Source organism: Malaclemys terrapin, chromosome 21, assembly GCF_027887155.1.
Source record: "Malaclemys terrapin pileata isolate rMalTer1 chromosome 21, rMalTer1.hap1, whole genome shotgun sequence".
Classification (NCBI taxonomy): Eukaryota; Metazoa; Chordata; order Testudines; family Emydidae; genus Malaclemys; species Malaclemys terrapin.
Genome location: NC_071525.1, coordinates 21,003,172 through 21,022,671, shown reverse-complemented (window position 1 = coordinate 21,022,671; position 19,500 = coordinate 21,003,172). Strand labels below are relative to the sequence as shown.

Below are 19,500 nucleotides of genomic sequence, written 5' to 3'. Positions count from 1 at the left end.
CTACCCCCCCACAACCCCCAGTAAGCCCCATCTACCCCCCACAGCCCCCAGTAAACCCCCATCCTCCAAACTCTCCCCAGCCCCCCACTTTCCCAACAACCCCTCCCCACACTGATCCCACTACCCTCCCCCGGACTCTCCCCCCTTCTCACACCCTGCCCCGCCAGCCCCGGGGGGGGGGGGGTGTCACCTTGCCGGAGGTGGCCTCGAGGGGGGGGGGCAGGGTGCTGCCGCTCAAGCTGGCCAGCAGGGGGCAGCGCGGGGAGTCGCCGTCGTAGACGAAGAGGTAGTCGTAGGTGCACTCCGTGTCCATGAACAGGAAGGTCAGGAGCACCCGGTGCCGGCTGCTGGGGGCTGGGGAGACATGGGGGGGTCAGACACGAGACCCCAACACTGCCCCGCAGGGAGCACAACTCCCAGCATGCACCACATCGCCCCCCAGGGCTGTGACCCCTCCCCACAGGCACCATGGCACCCCCCAGGGCCCTGACCCCCCCCCCCACGGGGAGCACAGCTCCCAGCATGCACCACGGCGTCCCCCGGGGCCCTGACCCCCCCCCCCACGGGGAGCACAGCTCCCAGCATGCACCACGGCATCCCCCGGGGCCCTGACCCCCCCCACACGGGGAGCATGGCTCCTAGCAAGCACCACGTCACCCCCCAGGGCTGTGACCCCCTCCCCACAGGCACCACGGCGTCCCCCGGGGCCCTGACCCGCCCCCACACGGGGAGCACAGCTCCCAGCATGCACCACGGTGCCCCCCAGGGCCCTGACACCCCCTCCACGGGGAGCATGGCTCCCAGCATGCACCACGGTGCCCACCAGGGCCCTGACCCCCTCCCCCCCCACACCAGGAGCACAGCTCCCAGCATGCACCACAGCGCCTCCCAGGGCTCTGATGCCCCCCTCAGGCTTTCATTGATTTCAAGGCCAGAAGGCACCACTGTGCCTGTCTCGTCTGACCCGTCGGAGACCTGCCCCGAATCCCCCCGGGCAGAGCCCCACAGCCGGCCAGGCGGGACTGTAACGGCCTCAGGGACGGGATCTGTGGTCCAAGGGGCCATTCCCCTCCCTAGGCCCTGTCCGACCGGGTCCTGCTCCCCCTCCCGCCCGGGGGCGCATGCCCCCGACCCTCCCAGTATCCCGTCCGACCAGGTCCCACTCCCCGTCCCGGCCGGGGGCGCGTCCGGCCTTTCGCTGCTGGAGCAAAGAGCCCCCGACCCCGGGGCCGAGTCCCCCTGACTCTCCCTGGCCCCGCTGAGCGGCGGGAGCTCCTGGCGGCTCTGGGGCAGGGCTTCGAACCCTCGAATGGTCCTCGGGGCTCTGCTCCGGCCCCTCCTCAGCGTCTCACCAGCCGGACGGAGCACGGGCCGGACGGAGCTCCGGGTGTGGGGCCTCCAGCCCGAGCCCAGAAGGGAGGTCCCCCCCAGTCCTGCTCGAGGCCCCATTTGTGCAGCCCGGGAGGGCGCCAGCCCCTGTGGCACCGCTGGGGGCTCGTGTGCAGCCGGTGCCCCCCACGCCCCACACCTTCGATCAGCCACTCGCAGTTCCCGTTCACAGAGTAGTTGCCCGGCCCGTCGCTGACGAAGCCCTCGGTGCCCCGCAGCACCTGGCGCTGCCCCTTGCAGTCGCCGGCGCCGGCCCAGCGGGCCCCACTCAGCGCTAGCGCCAGCCCCAGCAGCAGGCCGGGGGTGCGGGAGGGGGGCGGGGCGCCGTCCATCGCCGGCTCAGCGGGGGTCGGGGGGCTCCATGCGCCAACCTGTGCGGGGGAGACGGGGGTCAGGGGCGCGACAGTGCGATGACCTCCCCGGTCCGGCCGTGGGGCGACTCCCCCCAACCCACCCCCCGGGCCCGGCCGTGGGGCGACTCCCCCCACCCACCCCCCGGGCCCGGCCGTGGGGCGACTCCCCCCCACCCACCCCCCGGGCCCGGCCGTGGGGCTGATCCCAGGAGCCCCCAAAAGCCCCGCGGGTGGGTCACTGGGGGGGGGGGACCCTGCAGCGATGGGGGGGGCTATGGGGGCGGGGCCTATAGCGCAGGGGGCCCAGCGGGGGGCGGGGCACTTCGGGGGGTCTGTGGGGGGCGCTGTAGCGGGGACCGGCAGGGCTGGGGGGCCTGGGGGTCTATAGGGGCTGGGGGAGGCTATAGGGGCGGCTATAGGGGCTGGGGGGGTCTATAGGGGCCGGTCTGGGCTGGTCTATAGGGGCTCGGGGCTGGTGTGTGGGGGCAGTGGGGCTATGGGGGCCGGGCCGGGCTATAGGGGCCCGTTGGGGGCTATAGGGGCCGCTATAGGGGCCGGTCTCTCGCTCACCCGCTCGCTCTGCCCGTGGCGGACTCCGGGCCGGGAGCAGCGAGACGCGGGACCAGAGCGGCGCGCGGGACCATAGAGTGGGCGGGGCTGCGCGGCGGGAGGGGCCCGGCCCGGCCGCTCTGGGCTCCCGTCTCGCTGGTTCCGGCCCGGCAGCACAAAGAGCCCAGAGCGCCCGAGACTCGGGCAGCGCCGGGACCAGCGCCGCGCCTGCGCAGAACCGACACGGCGGGCTGGGGGGCTCCCGGCTACTCTGGCCCCGCCCCTTCCAGCCCCGCCCCCCGCACTCTCCGGGCCCCGCCCCCCCGCACTCTCCGGGCCCCGCCCCCTCCCCAACACACACACACACACACACACTCCGGGCCCCGCCCCCCCGAACACACACTCCGGGCCCCGCCCCCTCCCCAACACACACTCCGGGCCCCGCCCCCCCGAACACACACTCCGGGCCCCGCCCCCTCCCCAACACACGCACACAGTCCAGGCCCCGCCCCCTCCCCAACACACACACTCCGGGCCCCGCCCCCGCCCCTCCCCACACACACTCCATAGTCCAATAGAAACACGCGAATCCTCTTTATTTTGGCAAAAACAACTCCAGCAATTCTCCAGCGTCGGGCGCCAGAATCTGTGACACGGGAAGGGGGGGAGGGGAAATGTCCCGGGTGGGAAAATGGCCCTGGGGGGAAATGTCCCGGGGGGAAGCCTGGGGGGGGAAATGGCCCTGGGGGGGGAGCCTGGGGGGGAAATGTCCCGGGGGGGAGCCTGGGGGGGAAATGTCCCTGGTGGGAAAATGGCCCTGGGGGGAAGCCTGGGGGGGAAATGTCCCGGGGGGAAGCCTGGGGGGGGAAATGGCCCTGGGGGGGGGAGCCTGGGGGGGAAATGTCTCTGGGGGGGGAGCCTTGGGGGGAAATGGCCCTGGGGGGAGCCTGGGCGGGTGAGGGGGGACAGGCAGCCTGGGTCATGGGAGGAGATGACCACGGTGGGGAGTGGTAACGGGAACACTGCCCCCCCCCCACTCGATAGGCGCCAGGGGAGGGACAGGGGGGTTGGGTCCCCAGGCCATGCTGATGCGGGGCAGGGCGGGGGGCTCCTAGCCCTGCTGGGGGGTCAATCCCCATGTTCATTCAGTCCCAGCCCCAGGCCTCCCGCACTGGGGGGTGAAGGGGAGCTGGGCCGCTCCCATGGGAGGCCATTCACCCCCCACTCCAGCCCAGTCAGTGCAGGCCGGGGGCAGCCGTGCTGGGGGCCCCCCATGGGGCACTGGGGCAGGAGGCTGGGGGCCATGAAGGAGGCGTGAAGGACTACCCAGGAGGAAGGGGTTACATGTAGGGGTCCGGCCCCCTTGGTCTGCATGGGGGGGGCTGGGGGCAGACTATGGGGGATGGGCCCCTAGACGGGCCGTGCGCCCCCCGTGTGCATGCTGAAGTACTCGGTGTAGCCGTTGGGGGGGTGCAGCTGGGGGGCCTGTAGCTGGTACGGGGGGGGCTGGCTCTCGCCCCCCGGGGGGGGTTTCAGCACCACGTGGGGCCTGCTCAGTTCTGACGTCGTCACCACACAGCTCGGGGTCGTGCTCCGCTCAGCCGGCGTCTCCTCCACCTGCTTACGCGCCTGGGGGGAGAGCCGGGGGGTCAGTGCTGGGGGGTGCAAGCCTGGGTATACGGGGACCCCTCCCTTGGGGCAGGGGGCTGGTTATACGGGGACCCCTCGGCCAGCACTGGGACGCAGCCCGTCTGGGGCAGAGCAGGGGGTTGGTTACCGGGGACCCCGATGGGGTAGGGCAGGGGGCTGGTTATACAGGGGTGTGGCGAACTGTGAATGTTCTTAATGTTTTCTCTGAATACTTTGTGCGTGCCTCAGTTTCCCCATGTGTTGCTTACGTATCGGGGGGGGGGATACGGGTGTGTGGCCCTGCAGAGACCCTTCGAGGACAGCTGTAAATACCTGGGGCACAGAGAACGGGGAACACCCTGTAATCTAGTAACCGACCCCCCCCAGGTGTTGGGCACAGAGAATGGCGAACACCCTGTAACCTAGTAACCGACCCCCCCCACAGGTTTCGGGCAGAGAGAGACCAGTGACCTTTTCCCAGGGAAAGGGACAAAGGCCGAGAGGGGCTATGAGGCGGGGGGGGAGGCTGGGCTGGGGGAACTGGTCAGTCTCCTGGCTTGGGACTAGAGGGCGGGGGGGTTGGAGCCCAGGGCTCTGGTATCCCCCCCGCCCCCCGAACTGGACTTTGCTGCAGGTCCCTGGTCACAAGCTCTGTTCTACGCCAGGTTCCCCCCACTAATAACCCGGGGTGAGCAGGGGGCCGAACGCTCTGAGGTCGGACCCAGGAGGCTCCTGGCCTTGGTGACCGGTACCCTGTGGGGAGACGCTGCCCCAGAGCCCTGCCTGGCTTCACCCGGAGCCATGCCAGAGCCCCCAGCCTGCGACTCCATGATGGGGGCGCCTCTCACCCGGCACCGGCATGCGGCCCCTCTGGGGCAGGGCAGAGGGCCAGTTACCCAGGGACCCCCCGGGCAGGGTAGACACGGACAGGGGCTGTTCACACAGGCCCCCTGGTTTGGGGCAGTTTATCTGGGGACCCCTGGGGCAGGGAGCTGGGTAGACAGGGACAGGGACAAGCAGGGCAGGGGCTGTTTGCCCAGCCCCATCGCTCACGTTGGTGGCGCCCCGCACCGGGCCCTGGGGGATGGAGAAGAGCTCGGTGAAGTTGGGGACGGAGTCGCTGATGAAGGTCACGTTGCCGTAGACGTGGTGGGGGAACTTGGTGCCAGGCGCCCCCTCCTCCATGATGCCGATCTGCGAGGTGCGCACGTGGTACGGGAAGTTCTTGTTGGCCGCCGAGGGGCGCGTCATGATCTGTGGGGGGAGGAGGGGTCAGTGCTGGGGAGCGGGGCGGAACCCCCTGTGACGGAGCAGGGCAGATTTGACCTGGGAATGTTGCAGGGGGGTTGCAATGGGGATGTGGGACTTCCCTTGAAGGAAGCTACCTGAGCTGTAACCTGAGCCAGGAACGGGGGTGGGGAGAATTAACACCTTCTGCCCGGGAGACTGAACAAAGGAGAGGAGCAGCGGGAGGGGCTGAGAGTTTAGTTTCGGTTGGGGCTGGGGGGTGCAACGCAGGGAACCCCAAGCTGGGGTCTAAGCTCCCTGAGCCCCCCAGAGGGACCTAATTGAGGGGGTCCGGTCGTACCTACACGCTCTGCTTGAGACTGTGTTCCTGTCCTTAAATAAACCTTCTGCTTTACTGGCTGGCTGAGAGTCACAGTGAATCTCGGGAAGAGGGGTGCAGGGCCCTAACTCCCCCACAATCCGCAACAACTGGTGGCAGCGGCGGGATCTACTGCACCCCGTGGACGGCGCTTCCTCGGCGCTTCCTGCAGTAAGTGACTGGGGAGCAGTAAAACGAAGGGGGATTGACGGGGACCAGGCGTGCTGAAGAGTGAGAGAGAGACGGTTATTACCCCTGGGAGTGTGTGACCAGCGAGAAGGACTTTTGCAGTAACAGGGTCCCCCGAGGGGATCGCAGCGAGTGGTCCCAGGGGCGGAGGAGTCTGCAGCTCGACCCTGGCAGAGAGGCGGTGACCTCGAGAAGGGCTGGCACACTAGGGGTCCCCCTGGGAACTGTGGGGAGCTGTGAGCACACAGGCCGGTGAGTGGGCAGCAGGAAGATGTATGCCAAGCGGCTTAAGAGCGACCTGGTGGAGCTGTGCAAGCAGAGGCGGCTGCGCATTGGGAGGCTCACCAAAGAACAGCTCATTGCCCAGCTGGAGGCGGAAGATCGCGCGAATGAACTGATCCCTGTGTCTCAGGGAAGCAGCCTGGCAAATGCAGCGCAGGCACCAGTGTCTGTCCCAGCTGGGAGTGGTCAGCCGGCTGCTGAGGGCTTCCCGAGACCCCTCCTTCCTATGCCTAGGGGAAGGGTGGGGAGGAGCCCAGCAAATACCGAGGGCGCCGTGACCCCCCCGGCCAGCAGGGGATCCCCCCGGCGAAGCCCGCCGGCCAGCAGAGGATCCTCCCGGCGACGTTCGGCATCCGGGGAGCGGAATTGGCTGGAATGGGAGAAAGAGCTAAAACTGAGAGAGCTGGAGGATCGTGAACAACAGAGACAGCATGAACGGGAGGAGAAAGAGAGACAGCATCAGCGTGAACGGGAGGAGAAAGAGAGACAGCGTCAGCATGAACGGGAGGAGAAAGAGAGACAGCATCAGCGTGAACGGGAGGAGAAAGAGAGACAGCATCAGCGTGAAGAGAGACAGAGACAGCATGAACGGGAGGAGAATGAGAGACAGCGTCAGCATGACCTGGAACTGGCGAGATTGAAGGGCAGCGAACCCCCGGCTGCGGTGAGTGAGGGGGGACCCAGGACTGCACGGAGCTTTGATAAGTGCATCATGGCCCCATACAAGGAGGGGGAGGACATGGATGACTTCCTGGAGGCCTTTGAGACGGCCTGCGAGCTGCACCGGGTGGATCCCGCGGACAGACTCCGGGTCCTTACCCCCTTACTGGACCCCAAATCCGTGGCATTGTACCGCCAACTGGGAGAGGCAGAGAAAGGGGACTACGAACTATTCAAAAAGGCCCTGCTACGTGAGTTTGGGCTGACTCCTGAGATGTACCGGGAAAGGTTCCGGAGTCAAGATAAAACCCCTGAGATCTCATATCTGCAACTAGCCGTCCGCATGGAAAGATACGCCAGCAAGTGGGCTGGTGGGGCCCAGACGAAGGAGGACCTGATTAAACTGCTGGTACTGGAGCAACTGTATGAGCGGTGCCCATCCGACCTGAGGCTGTGGTTGGTGGACAGAAAGCCAGAGAACCCGCGACACGCCGGGCAGCTGGCTGATGAGTTTGTAAAGAGCCGGTCAGGGGGTGGCAGGGAGGAGCCCCAAAGGAACAGGCCCGCCGCGATGCAGAGAGAGAGTCACCCTGGGACCTCCCAAAGGGGGAATATGGGGAATCCCCTCCCACGGGGAAGGCCCAGCATCAGGGACAACCGACCGGCTCGAGGGGACCCACGGGACCTGAGCTGCTATTACTGCGGCCGAAGAGGCCACGTTCGGGCCCAGTGCCCCAAGCTCAAGGACAGACTGAGCAGACCGAACCCGCACCGGGTTAACTTGGTAGAGGCCCAGACGGACGAGGGGCAGGCTTCCCACGCAAGAGGGGCTGGCAGCTTATCAACTGCTCAAGAGAGAGAAGGGCCCCCGGCCAGCTTCTCTGGGGGGCCAGATGCTCCGGACTCAAAGTTCTCCATTTACAGGGTTGGCGCGGGGCTGTCCCTGCGGAGCGAGTGCCTTGTTCCCCTGGAGGTGGATGGGAAGAAAGTTTATGGATACTGGGACACGGGCGCAGAGGTGACACTGGCCCGGCCCGAGGTGGTGGCCCCAGATCGGATGGTGCCCAACACCTTCCTGACCCTGACCGGGGTGGGCGGGACCCCATTCAAGGTTCCCGTAGCGAGGGTACACCTGAAATGGGGGGCCAAGGAGGGCCCCAAGGACGTGGGAGTGCACCACCATTTGCCCACTGAGGTGTTGATGGGGGGGGACCTAGAGGACTGGCCAAGCAGCCCCCAGACCGCCTTAGTCGTGACCCGTAGCCAGAGCCGGCGAGGGGCACTACGCCCTGACCTTGGGAAGGATGTCCCACCGGAGGCAGCGAACCCTTCCCGGGTGGGGAGGGAACACCCAAGGACAGGCCGCGGGGTGGCTGGGGCTTCCGACCCAGCCGACGAGAGGGAGCAGGTCCCCATCCCTTCCCCAGCCGCCGAGTTCCAGGCCGAGTTGCAGAAGGACCCCTCCCTGCGGAAGCTAAGGGGCCTGGCTGACCTCAGTGTGGTACAGACCATGAGGAGAGGATGCAAGGAGAGGTTCCTGTGGGAGAAGGGGTTCCTGTACCGAGAGTGGGCTCCCCCGGGGGAAGTGGAGTCGTGGGGGATCAGGAGGCAGCTGGTGGTTCCCCAGAAGTTTCGCCACAAGCTACTGTACCTGGCCCATGACATCCCTCTCGCAGGGCACCAGGGGATCCGGCGCACCAGGCAGAGGCTGCTACAGAACTTTTACTGGCCCGGGGTCTTCACCAACGTCCGGCAGTACTGCCGATCCTGTGACCCCTGCCAGAGGGTGGGGAAGGCCCGGGACAAGGGGAAGGCAGCATTGAGACCTTTGCCCATCATAGAGGAGCCTTTCCAGAAGGTGGCCATGGACATAGTGGGACCTCTCAGCAAGACGACCCGGTCTGGGAAGAAATACATCCTGGTGGTGGTCGATTTCGCCACCCGCTACCCCGAGGCAGTGCCCTTATCGTCCATTGAAGCAGACACTGTGGCGGATGCGCTGCTGACCATTTTCAGCCGAGTGGGGTTCCCCAAGGAAGTCTTGACGGACCAAGGGTCCAACTTCATGTCGGCCCTACTCCGGTGCTTGTGGGAGAGATGTGGGGTCCGGCACAACTGGGCCTCAGCATATCACCCCCAATCCAACGGGCTGGTGGAGAGGTTCAATGGGACGCTAAAAATGATGCTGAAAACATTTATGAATCAGCACCCGCAGGACTGGGACAAGTACTTACCTCACCTGCTGTTTGCGTACAGGGAGGTACCCCAGGAGTCTACCGGGTTTTCGCCTTTCGAACTGCTATATGGAAGGCGGGTAAGGGGGCCCCTGGACCTGATGAGAGACGAATGGGAGGGGAAGGCCACTCCTGACGGAGAGTCGGTGGTGGAGTATGTCCTGACCTTCCGGGAACGACTTGCCGAGCTCATGGGCCTGGCCAGGGAGAATCTGGCCAGAGCCCAGAGGAAGCAGAAGGTCTGGTATGACCGCACAGCACGGGCCCGCGCCTTCGCCACTGGGGATCAGGTGATGGTCCTCATCCCCGTGAGGAAAAACAAACTCCAGGCCGCCTGGGAAGGGCCCTTCAAGGTTGTCAAGCAACTAAACGAGGTAAACTATGTGGTGGAGCTGTCGAACCGGGCACACCACCACCGGGTGTACCATGTGAATATGATGAAGCCATATTATGACAGGGGGAATATGGTGTTGGCCGTGTGTGGACAGTGGGAGGGGCAGGGAGATGACCCTTTAGTAGATCTATTCCCTGGGACAAGAGTTGGCTTCCCCCTGGAAGCAATTCCTCTCTCTGATCGGCTAACCCCTGCCCAGCGAGCTGAGATCGGAGGGGTGCTGCATCTGTACCAGCAGCTGTTTTCCAACCAGCCTGGACGCACTAATCTGACTGTCCACCGGGTGCAGACAGGATCGCACCCGCCTATAAAATGCTCCCCCTTCCGAGCCACAGGGAAAACTGCTCAGGACCTGGAAAGAGAGGTCAATGACATGCTGGCTTTGGGGGTGATCCAGCCGTCTTCCAGCCCTTGGGCCTCGCCGGTGGTGCTGGTCCCCAAAAAGGACGGGTCGATCCGTTTCTGTGTGGACTATCGGAAGCTCAATGCCATCACTGTAGCCGATGCCTACCCCATGCCCAGGCCGGACGAGCTCCTAGACAAGCTGGGAGGTGCTCGGTACCTTACCACCATGGATCTTACAAAGGGCTATTGGCAAGTGCCGCTGGATGCAGATGCCAGGCTGAAATCGGCCTTTGTCACCCCTCTGGGGCTCTATGAGTTCCTGACCCTGCCCTTCGGCCTCAAGGGAGCGCCGGCCACCTTCCAGCGCCTGGTGGATCAGCTACTGAGGGGGATGGAGAGTTTTGCCGTGGCGTATATCGATGACATCTGTGTCTTTAGCCAGACCTGGGAGGACCACATATCCCAGGTTAGACAAGTGCTGGACCGACTCCAGAAGGCTGGGCTGACCGTAAAACCGGAGAAGTGCAAGGTGGGGATGGCTGAGGTATCCTACCTAGGCCACCGGGTGGGAAGTGGCTGCCTAAAGCCGGAACCAGCCAAAGTGGAGGTGATCAGAGACTGGCCCGCTCCTCAAACCAAAAAGCAGGTCCAAGCCTTTATTGGGATGGCAGGGTACTATCGGAGGTTCGTGCCCCACTTTAGCGCCATAACCGCCCCCATCACTGAGCTGTGCAAGAAGGGGAAGCCAGACAAAGTGGTCTGGACCGAGGAGTGCCAGGAGGCTCTCCAGGCGCTGAAGGAGGCTCTGGTCAGTGGCCCAGTTCTGGCAAACCCAGACTTTGACAAGCCCTTTATGGTGTTCACCGACGCCTCAGACACAGGACTGGGGGCGGTGTTAATGCAGGAGGATGAAAAGGGGGAGAGACACCCCATCGTGTACCTGAGCAAGAAGTTGCTACCCCGGGAGCAGAACTACGCGGCCATCGAGAAGGAATGCCTGGCCATGGTGTGGGCCCTCAAGAAACTAGAGCCATATCTCTTTGGGCGTCACTTCACCGTGCACACCGACCACTCTCCCCTGACCTGGCTGCACCAGATGAAAGGAGCCAACGCCAAGCTCCTGAGATGGAGCCTGCTCCTGCAGGATTATGACATGGACGTGGTCCATGTGAAGGGACGTGACAACCTGATAGCGGACGCGTTGTCCCGGAGAGGGAGCCCTGAACTTCCCCAGGTCACTGGTCAGAGTGACCTCGCTCAGTTCAGTCTCGAAGGGGGGAGAGATGTGACGGAGCAGGGCAGATTTGACCTGGGAATGTTGCAGGGGGGTTGCAATGGGGATGTGGGACTTCCCTTGAAGGAAGCTACCTGAGCTGTAACCTGAGCCAGGAACGGGGGTGGGGAGAATTAACACCTTCTGCCCGGGAGACTGAACAAAGGAGAGGAGCAGCGGGAGGGGCTGAGAGTTTAGTTTCGGTTGGGGCTGGGGGGTGCAACGCAGGGAACCCCAAGCTGGGGTCTAAGCTCCCTGAGCCCCCCAGAGGGACCTAATTGAGGGGGTCCGGTCGTACCTACACGCTCTGCTTGAGACTGTGTTCCTGTCCTTAAATAAACCTTCTGCTTTACTGGCTGGCTGAGAGTCACAGTGAATCTCGGGAAGAGGGGTGCAGGGCCCTAACTCCCCCACAATCCGCAACACCCCCACCCCCCGCCAGTCGGGAACCCGGAGCATGCTGGGGCCGGGGGGGGCTCACCAGGGAAGGACACTTACCTGTCCCGTAACCGGTGTTCTCCGAGAGGTGTCGCTCACGGCCACTCCGGGTTAGGGGTGCGCTCACCCCTCTCTCCGCGGTGTCCCTAGGGGACCGGCTCAGGCATCCTCTGGAGCGGCACCCGCACGGCGCGGTATAAGGGGCACCACCGACTCCCCCCCCACACTTTCGGTTCCTTCCTGCCGAGAACTCCGACAGCGGGGACAGCGGGCGGGTCGGGGAATGGACGTGAGCAGCATCTCGAAGGACCAGTCATGGGACAGGTAACCGTCCTGTCTTCCCCCAGTGCTCGCTCGTGTCCGTTCCCGGTTAGCGGACAGGTAGGAGCTCGTGTGGACATGTGGATTGCAACCCACCCCTGCTGAGCCCAGCGTCGTCCCTGGCCTGCTGGGTGACGGCGTAACGCGCCAGGAACGTGTGAAGCAAGGACCACATCGTGGCCCTGCCCATGTCCTGGCTGGGGACGTGCGCCAGGGAGGACGCCGAGGACGCCTGTGCTCTGGTCGAGTGGCCTTTCGCCAACGGACTTGCCCATGACGGTCCAGTTGGGGATCCTCTGCGAGGACGCCCACTGTCGCGATGAAGAGAGGGTCGGCCTGCGGAAGGGCTTGGTACGCTCCGGGGCACGGCGGGCGTCCAGGGCGTGCAGCCGCCTCTCCTCAGCATCCGAGTGCGGCTGGGCCAGAACACCGGGAGGAGGACGTCCGAGCTGGCTTGGAGACAGGACACCTCCTTCGGCAGGAGGCCGGGTGGGAGGCAGCCGCACCGTGTCCCTGTAGAACAGCGTATATGGCGGCTCCGAGGTCCTGGCGTTCGGCTCTGGTCCTCGTCTCCCGACGTCACCGCCGCAGGGAAGGCGACTTTCCACGTCAGGTGGGGCCCGTAGGCTGGGAGGCCTGGGAGCCCGGCGAGGACCAGACCGAGGGACCAGGTTCTGAACCACTGGGAGGACCCTCTGGAGGCCCCTTAGGAACCTGACCCGATTTCCCCGGCCGCGTGGGTGAAAGGCCGAGACGGCTGCTAGACGATCCGTGGCTGGGCCCTGGCTCTGTGGGTGCAGCCAGCCGTCTAGGATGGGCGGGGTGAGGCAATGCGCCGCGCTGATGCCCAGCGGGGGAACCTCATGCACTTCGCTGCGCAAGTCGGTCTAGTGGAAGGTTGTGATGGAGCAGGGAGCAGGGCAGATTTGACCTGGGAATGTTGCAGGGGGGTTGCAGTGGGGATGTGGGACTTCCCTTGAAGGAAGCTACCTGAGCTGTAACCTGAGCCAGGAACGGGGGTGGGGAGAATTAACACCTTCTGCCCGGGAGACTGAACAAAGGAGAGGAGCAGCGGGAGGAGTTGGGGAGTTTAGTTTGCGGTTGGGGCTGGGTGGTGCAACGCAGGGAACCCCAAGCTGGGGTCTAAGCTCCCTGAACCTCCCAGAGGGACCTAATTGAGGGGGTCTGGTCGTACCTACACGCTCTGCTTGAGACTGTGTTCCTGTCCTTAAATAAACCTTCTGCTTTACTGGCTGGTTGAGAGTCGCAGTGAATCTCGGGAAGAGGGGTGCAGGGCCCTAACTCCCCCACAATCCGCAACAACTGGTGGCAGGGGCGGGATCTACTGCACCCCGTGGACAGCGCTTCCTGCAGTAAGTGACTGGGGAGCAGTAAAACGAAGGGGGATTGACGGGGACCAGGCCTGCTGAAGAGTGGGAGAGAGACGGTTATTACCCCTGGGAGTGTGTGACCAGCGAGAAGGACTTTTGCAGTAACAGGGTCCCCCGAGGGGATCGCAGCGAGTGGTCCCAGGGGCGGAGGAGTCTGCAGCTCGACCCTGGCAGAGAGGCGGTGACCTCGAGAAGGGCTGGCACACTAGGGGTCCCCCTGGGAACTGTGGAGAGCTGTGAGCACACAGGCCGGTGAGTGGCTAGCAGGAAGATGTATGCCAAGCGGCTTAAGAGCGACCTGGTGGAGCTGTGCAAGCAGAGGCGGCTGTGCATTGGGAGGCTCACCAAAGAACAGCTCATTGCCCAGCTGGAGGAGGAAGATCGCGCGAATGAACTGATCCCTGTGTCTCAGGGAAGCAGCCTGGCAAATGCAGCGCAGGCACCAGTGTCTGTCCCAGCTGGGAGTGGTCAGCCGGCTGCTGAGGGCTTCCCGAGACCCCTCCTTCCTATGCCTAGGGGAAGGGTGGGGAGGAGCCCAGCAAATACCGAGGGCGCCGTGACCCCCCCGGCCAACAGGGGACCCTCCCGGCGAAGCTCGCCGGCCAGCAGAGGATCCTCCCGGCGACGTTGGAGCGGAATTGGCTGGAATGGGAGAAAGAGCTAAAACTGAGAGAGCTGGAGGATCGTGAACGACAGAGACAGCATGAACGGGAGGAGAAAGAGAGACAGCATCAGCGTGAAGAGAGACAGAGACAGCATGAACGGGAGGAGAATGAGAGACAGCGTCAGCATGACCTGGAACTGGCGAGATTGAAGGGCAGCGAACCCCCGGCTGCGGTGAGTGAGGGGGGACCCAGGACTGCACGGAGCTTTGATAAGTGCATCATGGCCCCATACAAGGAGGGGGAGGACATGGATGACTTCCTGGAGGCCTTTGAGACGGTCTGCGAGCTGCACCGGGTTGATCCCGCGGACAGACTCCGGGTCCTTACCCCCTTACTGGACCCCAAAGCCGTGGCATTGTACCGCCAACTGGGAGAGGCAGAGAAAGGGGACTACGAACTATTCAAAAAGGCCCTGCTACATGAGTTTGGGCTGACTCCTGAGATGTACCGGGAAAGGTTCCGGAGTCAAGATAAAACCCCTGAGATCTCATATCTGCAACTAGCCGTCCGCATGGAAAGATACGCCAGCAAGTGGGCTGGTGGGGCCCAGACGAAGGAGGACCTGATTAAACTGCTGGTACTGGAGCAACTGTATGAGCGGTGCCCATCCGACCTGAGGCTGTGGTTGGTGGACAGAAAGCCAGAGAACCCGCGACACGCAGGGCAGCTGGCTGATGAGTTTGTAAAGAGCCGGTCAGGGGGTGGCAGGGAGGAGCCCCAAAGGAACAGGCCCGCCGCGATGCAGAGAGAGAGTCACCCTGGGACCTCCCAAAGGGGGAATATGGGGAATCCCCTCCCACGGGGAATGCCCAGCATCAGGGACAACCGACCGGCTCGAGGGGACCCACGGGACATGAGCTGCTATTACTGCGGCCGAAGAGGCCACGTTCGGGCCCAGTGCCCCAAGCTCAAGGACAGACTGAGCAGACCGAACCCGCACCGGGTTAACTTGGTAGAGGCCCAGACGGACGAGGGGCAGGCTTCCCACGCAAGAGGGGCTGGCAGCTTATCAACTGCTCAAGAGAGAGAAGGGCCCCCGGCCAGCTTCTCTAGGGGGCCAGATGCTCCGGATTCAAAGTTCTCCGTTTACAGGGTTGGCGCGGGGCTGTCCCTGCGGAGCGAGTGCCTTGTTCCCCTGGAGGTGGATGGGAAGAAAGTTTATGGATACTGGGACACGGGCGCAGAGGTGACACTGGCCCGGCCCGAGGTGGTGGCCCCAGATCGGGTGGTGCCCAACACCTTCCTGACCCTGACCGGGGTGGGCGGGACCCCATTCAAGGTTCCCGTAGCGAGGGTACACCTGAAATGGGGGGCCAAGGAGGGCCCCAAGGACGTGGGAGTGCACCACCATTTGCCCACTGAGGTGTTGATGGGGGGGGACCTAGAGGACTGGCCAAGCAGCCCCCAGACCGCCTTAGTCGTGACCCGTAGCCAGAGCCGGCGAGGGGCACTACGCCCTGACCTTGGGAAGGATGTCCCACCGGAGGCAGCGAACCCTTCCCGGGTGGGGAGGGAACACCCAAGGACAGGCCGCGGGGTGGCTGGGGCTTCCGACCCAGCCGACGAGAGGGAGCAGGTCCCCATCCCTTCCCCAGCCGCCGAGTTCCAGGCCGAGTTGCAGAAGGACCCCTCCCTGCGGAAGCTAAGGGGCCTGGCTGACCTCAGTGTGGTACAGACCATGAGGAGAGGATGCAAGGAGAGGTTCCTGTGGGAGAAGGGGTTCCTGTACCGAGAGTGGGCTCCCCCGGGGGAAGTGGAGTCGTGGGGGATCAGGAGGCAGCTGGTGGTTCCCCAGAAGTTTCGCCACAAGCTACTGTACCTGGCCCATGACATCCCTCTCGCAGGGCACCAGGGGATCCGGCGCACCAGGCAGAGGCTGCTACAGAACTTTTACTGGCCCGGGGTCTTCACCAACGTCCGGCAGTACTGCCGATCCTGTGACCCCTGCCAGAGGGTGGGGGAGGCCCGGGACAAGGGGAAGGCAGCATTGAGACCTTTGCCCATCATAGAGGAGCCTTTCCAGAAGGTGGCCATGGACATAGTGGGACCTCTCAGCAAGACGACCCGGTCTGGGAAGAAATACATCCTGGTGGTGGTAGATTTCGCCACCCGCTACCCCGAGGCAATGCCCTTATCGTCCATTGAAGCAGACACTGTGGCGGATGCGCTGCTGACCATTTTCAGCCGAGTGGGGTTCCCCAAGGAAGTCTTGACGGACCAAGGGTCCAACTTCATGTCGGCCCTACTCCGGTGCTTGTGGGAGAGATGTGGGGTCCGGCACAACTGGGCCTCAGCATATCACCCCCAATCCAACGGGCTGGGGGAGAGGTTCAATGGGACACTAAAAATGATGCTGAAAACATTTATGAATCAGCACCCGCAGGACTGGGACAAGTACCTACCTCACCTGCTGTTTGCGTACAGGGAGGTACCCCAGGAGTCTACCGGGTTTTCGCCTTTTGAACTGATATATGGAAGGCGGGTAAGGGGGCCCCTGGACCTGATGAGAGACGAATGGGAGGGGAAGGCCACTCCTGATGGAGAGTCGGTGGTGGAGTATGTCCTGACCTTCCGGGAACGACTTGCCGAGCTCATGGGCCTGGCCAGGGAGAGTCTGGCCAGAGCCCAGAGGAAGCAGAAGGTCTGGTATGACTGCACAGCACGGGCCCGCGCCTTCGCCACTGGGGATCAGGTGATGGTCCTCATCCCCGTGAGGAAAAACAAACTCCAGGCCGCCTGGGAAGGGCCCTTCAAGGTTGTCAAGCAACTAAACGAGGTAAACTATGTGGTGGAGCTGTCGAACCGGGCACACCACCACCGGGTGTACCATGTGAATATGATGAAGCCATATTATGACAGGGGGAATGTGGTGTTGGCCGTGTGTGGACATTGGGAGGGGCAGGGAGATGACCCTTTAGTAGATCTATTCCCTGGGACAAGAGCTGGCTTCCCCCTGGAAGCAATTCCCCTCTCTGATCGGCTAACCCCTGCCCAGCAAGCTGAGATCGGAGGGGTGCTGCATCTGTACCAACAGCTGTTTTCCAACCAGCCTGGACGCACTAATCTGACTGTCCACCGGGTGCAGACAGGATTGCACCCGCCTATAAAATGCTCCCCCTTCCGAGTCACAGGGAAAACTGCTCAGGACCTGGAAAGAGAGGTCAATGACATGCTGGCTTTGGGGGTGATCCAGCCGTCTTCCAGCCCTTGGGCCTCGCCGGTGGTGCTGGTCCCCAAAAAGGATGGGTCGATCCGGTTCTGTGTGGACTATTGGAAGCTCAATGCCATCACTGTAGCCGATGCCTACCCCATGCCCAGGCCGGACGAGCTCCTAGACAAGCTGGGAGGTGCTCGGTACCTTACCACCATGGATCTTACAAAGGGCTATTGGCAAGTGCCGCTGGATGCAGATGCCAGGCTGAAATCGGCCTTTGTCACCCCTCTGGGGCTCTATGAGTTCCTGACCCTGCCCTTCGGCCTCAAGGGAGCGCCGGCCACCTTCCAGTGCCTGGTGGATCAGCTACTGAGGGGGATGGAGAGTTTTGCCATGGCGTATATCGATGACATCTGTGTCTTTAGCCAGACCTGGGAGGACCACATATCCCAGGTTAGACAAGTGCTGGATCGACTCCAGAAGGCTGGGCTGACCGTAAAACCGGAGAAGTGCAAGGTGGGGATGGCTGAGGTATCCTACCTAGGCCACCGGGTGGGAAGCGGCTGCCTAAAGCCGGAACCAGCCAAAGTGGAGGTGATCAGAGACTGGCCCACTCCTCAAACCAAAAAGCAGGTCCAAGCCTTTATTGGGATGGCAGGGTACTATCGGAGGTTCGTGCCCCACTTTAGCGCCATAGCCGCCCCCATCACTGAGCTGTGCAAGAAGGGGAAGCCAGACAAGGTGGTCTGGACCGAGGAGTGCCAGGAGGCTCTCCAGGCGCTGAAGGAGGCTCTGGTCAGTGGCCCAGTTCTGGCAAACCCAGACTTTGACAAGCCCTTTATGGTGTTCACCGATGCCTCAGACACGGGACTGGGGGCGGTGTTAATGCAGGAGGATGAAAAGGGGGAGAGACACCCCATCGTGTACCTGAGCAAGAAGTTGCTACCCCGGGAGCAGAACTACGCGGCCATCGAGAAGGAATGCCTGGCCATGGTGTGGGCCCTCAAGAAACTAGAGCCATATCTCTTTGGGCGACACTTCACCGTGCACACCGACCACTCTCCCCTGACCTGGCTGCACCAGATGAAAGGAGCCAACGCCAAGCTCCTGAGATGGAGCCTGCTCCTGCAGGATTATGACATGGACGTGGTCCATGTGAAGGGACGTGACAACCTGATAGCGGACGCATTGTCCCGGAGAGGGAGCCCTGAACTTCCCCAGGTCACTGGTCAGAGTGACCCCGCTCAGTTCAGTCTCGAAGGGGGGAGAGATGTGACGGAGCAGGGAGCAGGGCAGATTTGACCTGGGAATGTTGCAGGGGGGTTGCAGTGGGGATGTGGGACTTCCCTTGAAGGAAGCTACCTGAGCCAGGAACGGGGGTGGGGAGAATTAACACTTTCTGCCTGGGAGACTGGACAAAGGAGAGGAGGAGCTGGGGGGAGGGGGAAGAGAGGAGCTGCAGGAGGAGTTTTGGTTTGGTTTCAGTTTGGGCTGGGTGGTGCAACGCAGGGAACCCCAAGCTGGGGTCTAAGCTCCCTGAACCTCCCAGAGGGACCTAATTGAGGGGGTCTGGTCGTACCTACACGCTCTGCTTGAGACTGTGTTCCTGTCCTTAAATAAACCTTCTGCTTTACTGGCTGGTTGAGAGTCACAGTGAATCTCAGGAAGAGGGGTGCAGGGCCCTGACTCCCCCACACTCCGCGACAACAAGTCCCCTCGGGGAGCTCCCCACCTCTGGCCGAGCGTCCGGGCACCCTCCGGGTGGAGTGACCACTCGTGGAGAGAGAGGGACCTGCTGAGGCGTGTTCCTCATGCCGGCGAAGTGCCAGGCCTCCAGGTGGGTCGATGCACCTCATGGCAGAGCCGACGAGCGTGCTCCCTCTTGTCTGTTGATGTAGAACATCGCGGACGTGTTGTCCATCAGTACCCTGTGACCAAGTGGGGGATTGTCTTGTGTTTTCCTGGGTTTTCCAACGGTTTGCATGCAGGGGGGGGTGGGACTCAGTGTCCCTTGGTGTTACTGGTTTAACGAAGTGAGGGGAGAGGGAGTTCGTTGGGACACAGGACTAGAGAGGGACAGAAAAGGGGAGAGGAGGCCCAGGTGACCCTGTTTCCCTGGAAAGAAGACAATGGACAGAGGTGGGACTTGGGGCCAGGGGTATCAGATGCCCAGCTGGGAGCAGGGGGGCTCTGGCTGGAGAGGGGGAGCAGGCAGAGCCCCCCTGGATGCAGGGAAACTGGGATGTGATGGGCTGAGGAAGGCCAGGCCTGAGGCCGGAGAGTTTCCTGTGCTGGGTTCAACGCTCAATAAACCCTCCTGTGTGACGCTGGCTGAGAGTCGCTCTGGGCTAGAGAACAGGGTTGCATTAACCCCTTCGGGGATGGCGGCCCCGGGGGTCCAGAGTGGGTGGACTCCCTGAGGGGGCCCACGGCAGAGACAGACGTGCTAAGGCTCAGAGAGGTGCGGCTCCAGGAGGTGGAGGGGCCTGACCCCAAGAGAGAGTGGACCCCCGAGAAGGGCTGTCGCACTGAAAGGGGCACCCCCCATGGACCGCACGGGGTCACGAGTGGGCACGATCTGTGAGTCCGTGACGCCCGCAGCACTTTGCCCGGCAGGTGCGGCACGCA

At 63.4% G+C, this 19,500-nt stretch overlaps 2 protein-coding genes across 2 annotated transcripts in view; both read right to left on the bottom strand.

The window, feature by feature from the left end:
- The window catches only part of MEGF8 (multiple EGF like domains 8), a 38,748-nt gene extending 36,353 nt beyond the window's left edge, over nucleotides 1-2,395 (bottom strand). Inside the window, 3 exon segments of the mRNA XM_054010623.1 lie at nucleotides 191-354; nucleotides 1,529-1,760; nucleotides 2,313-2,395. Coding sequence (XP_053866598.1) covers nucleotides 191-354; nucleotides 1,529-1,721 — 357 coding nt within the window. The 5' untranslated portion in view covers nucleotides 1,722-1,760; nucleotides 2,313-2,395.
- A 761-nt stretch (nucleotides 2,396-3,156) lies between these two features.
- TMEM145 (transmembrane protein 145) overlaps nucleotides 3,157-19,500 on the bottom strand; it is a 32,914-nt gene continuing 16,570 nt past the window's right edge. The window contains exons 14-15 of the mRNA XM_054011371.1: nucleotides 4,974-5,174; nucleotides 3,157-3,920 (exon numbers count right to left, since the gene is read on the bottom strand). Coding sequence (XP_053867346.1) covers nucleotides 3,702-3,920; nucleotides 4,974-5,174 — 420 coding nt within the window. The 3' untranslated portion in view covers nucleotides 3,157-3,701. The remainder of the gene's footprint in view (nucleotides 3,921-4,973; nucleotides 5,175-19,500) is intronic.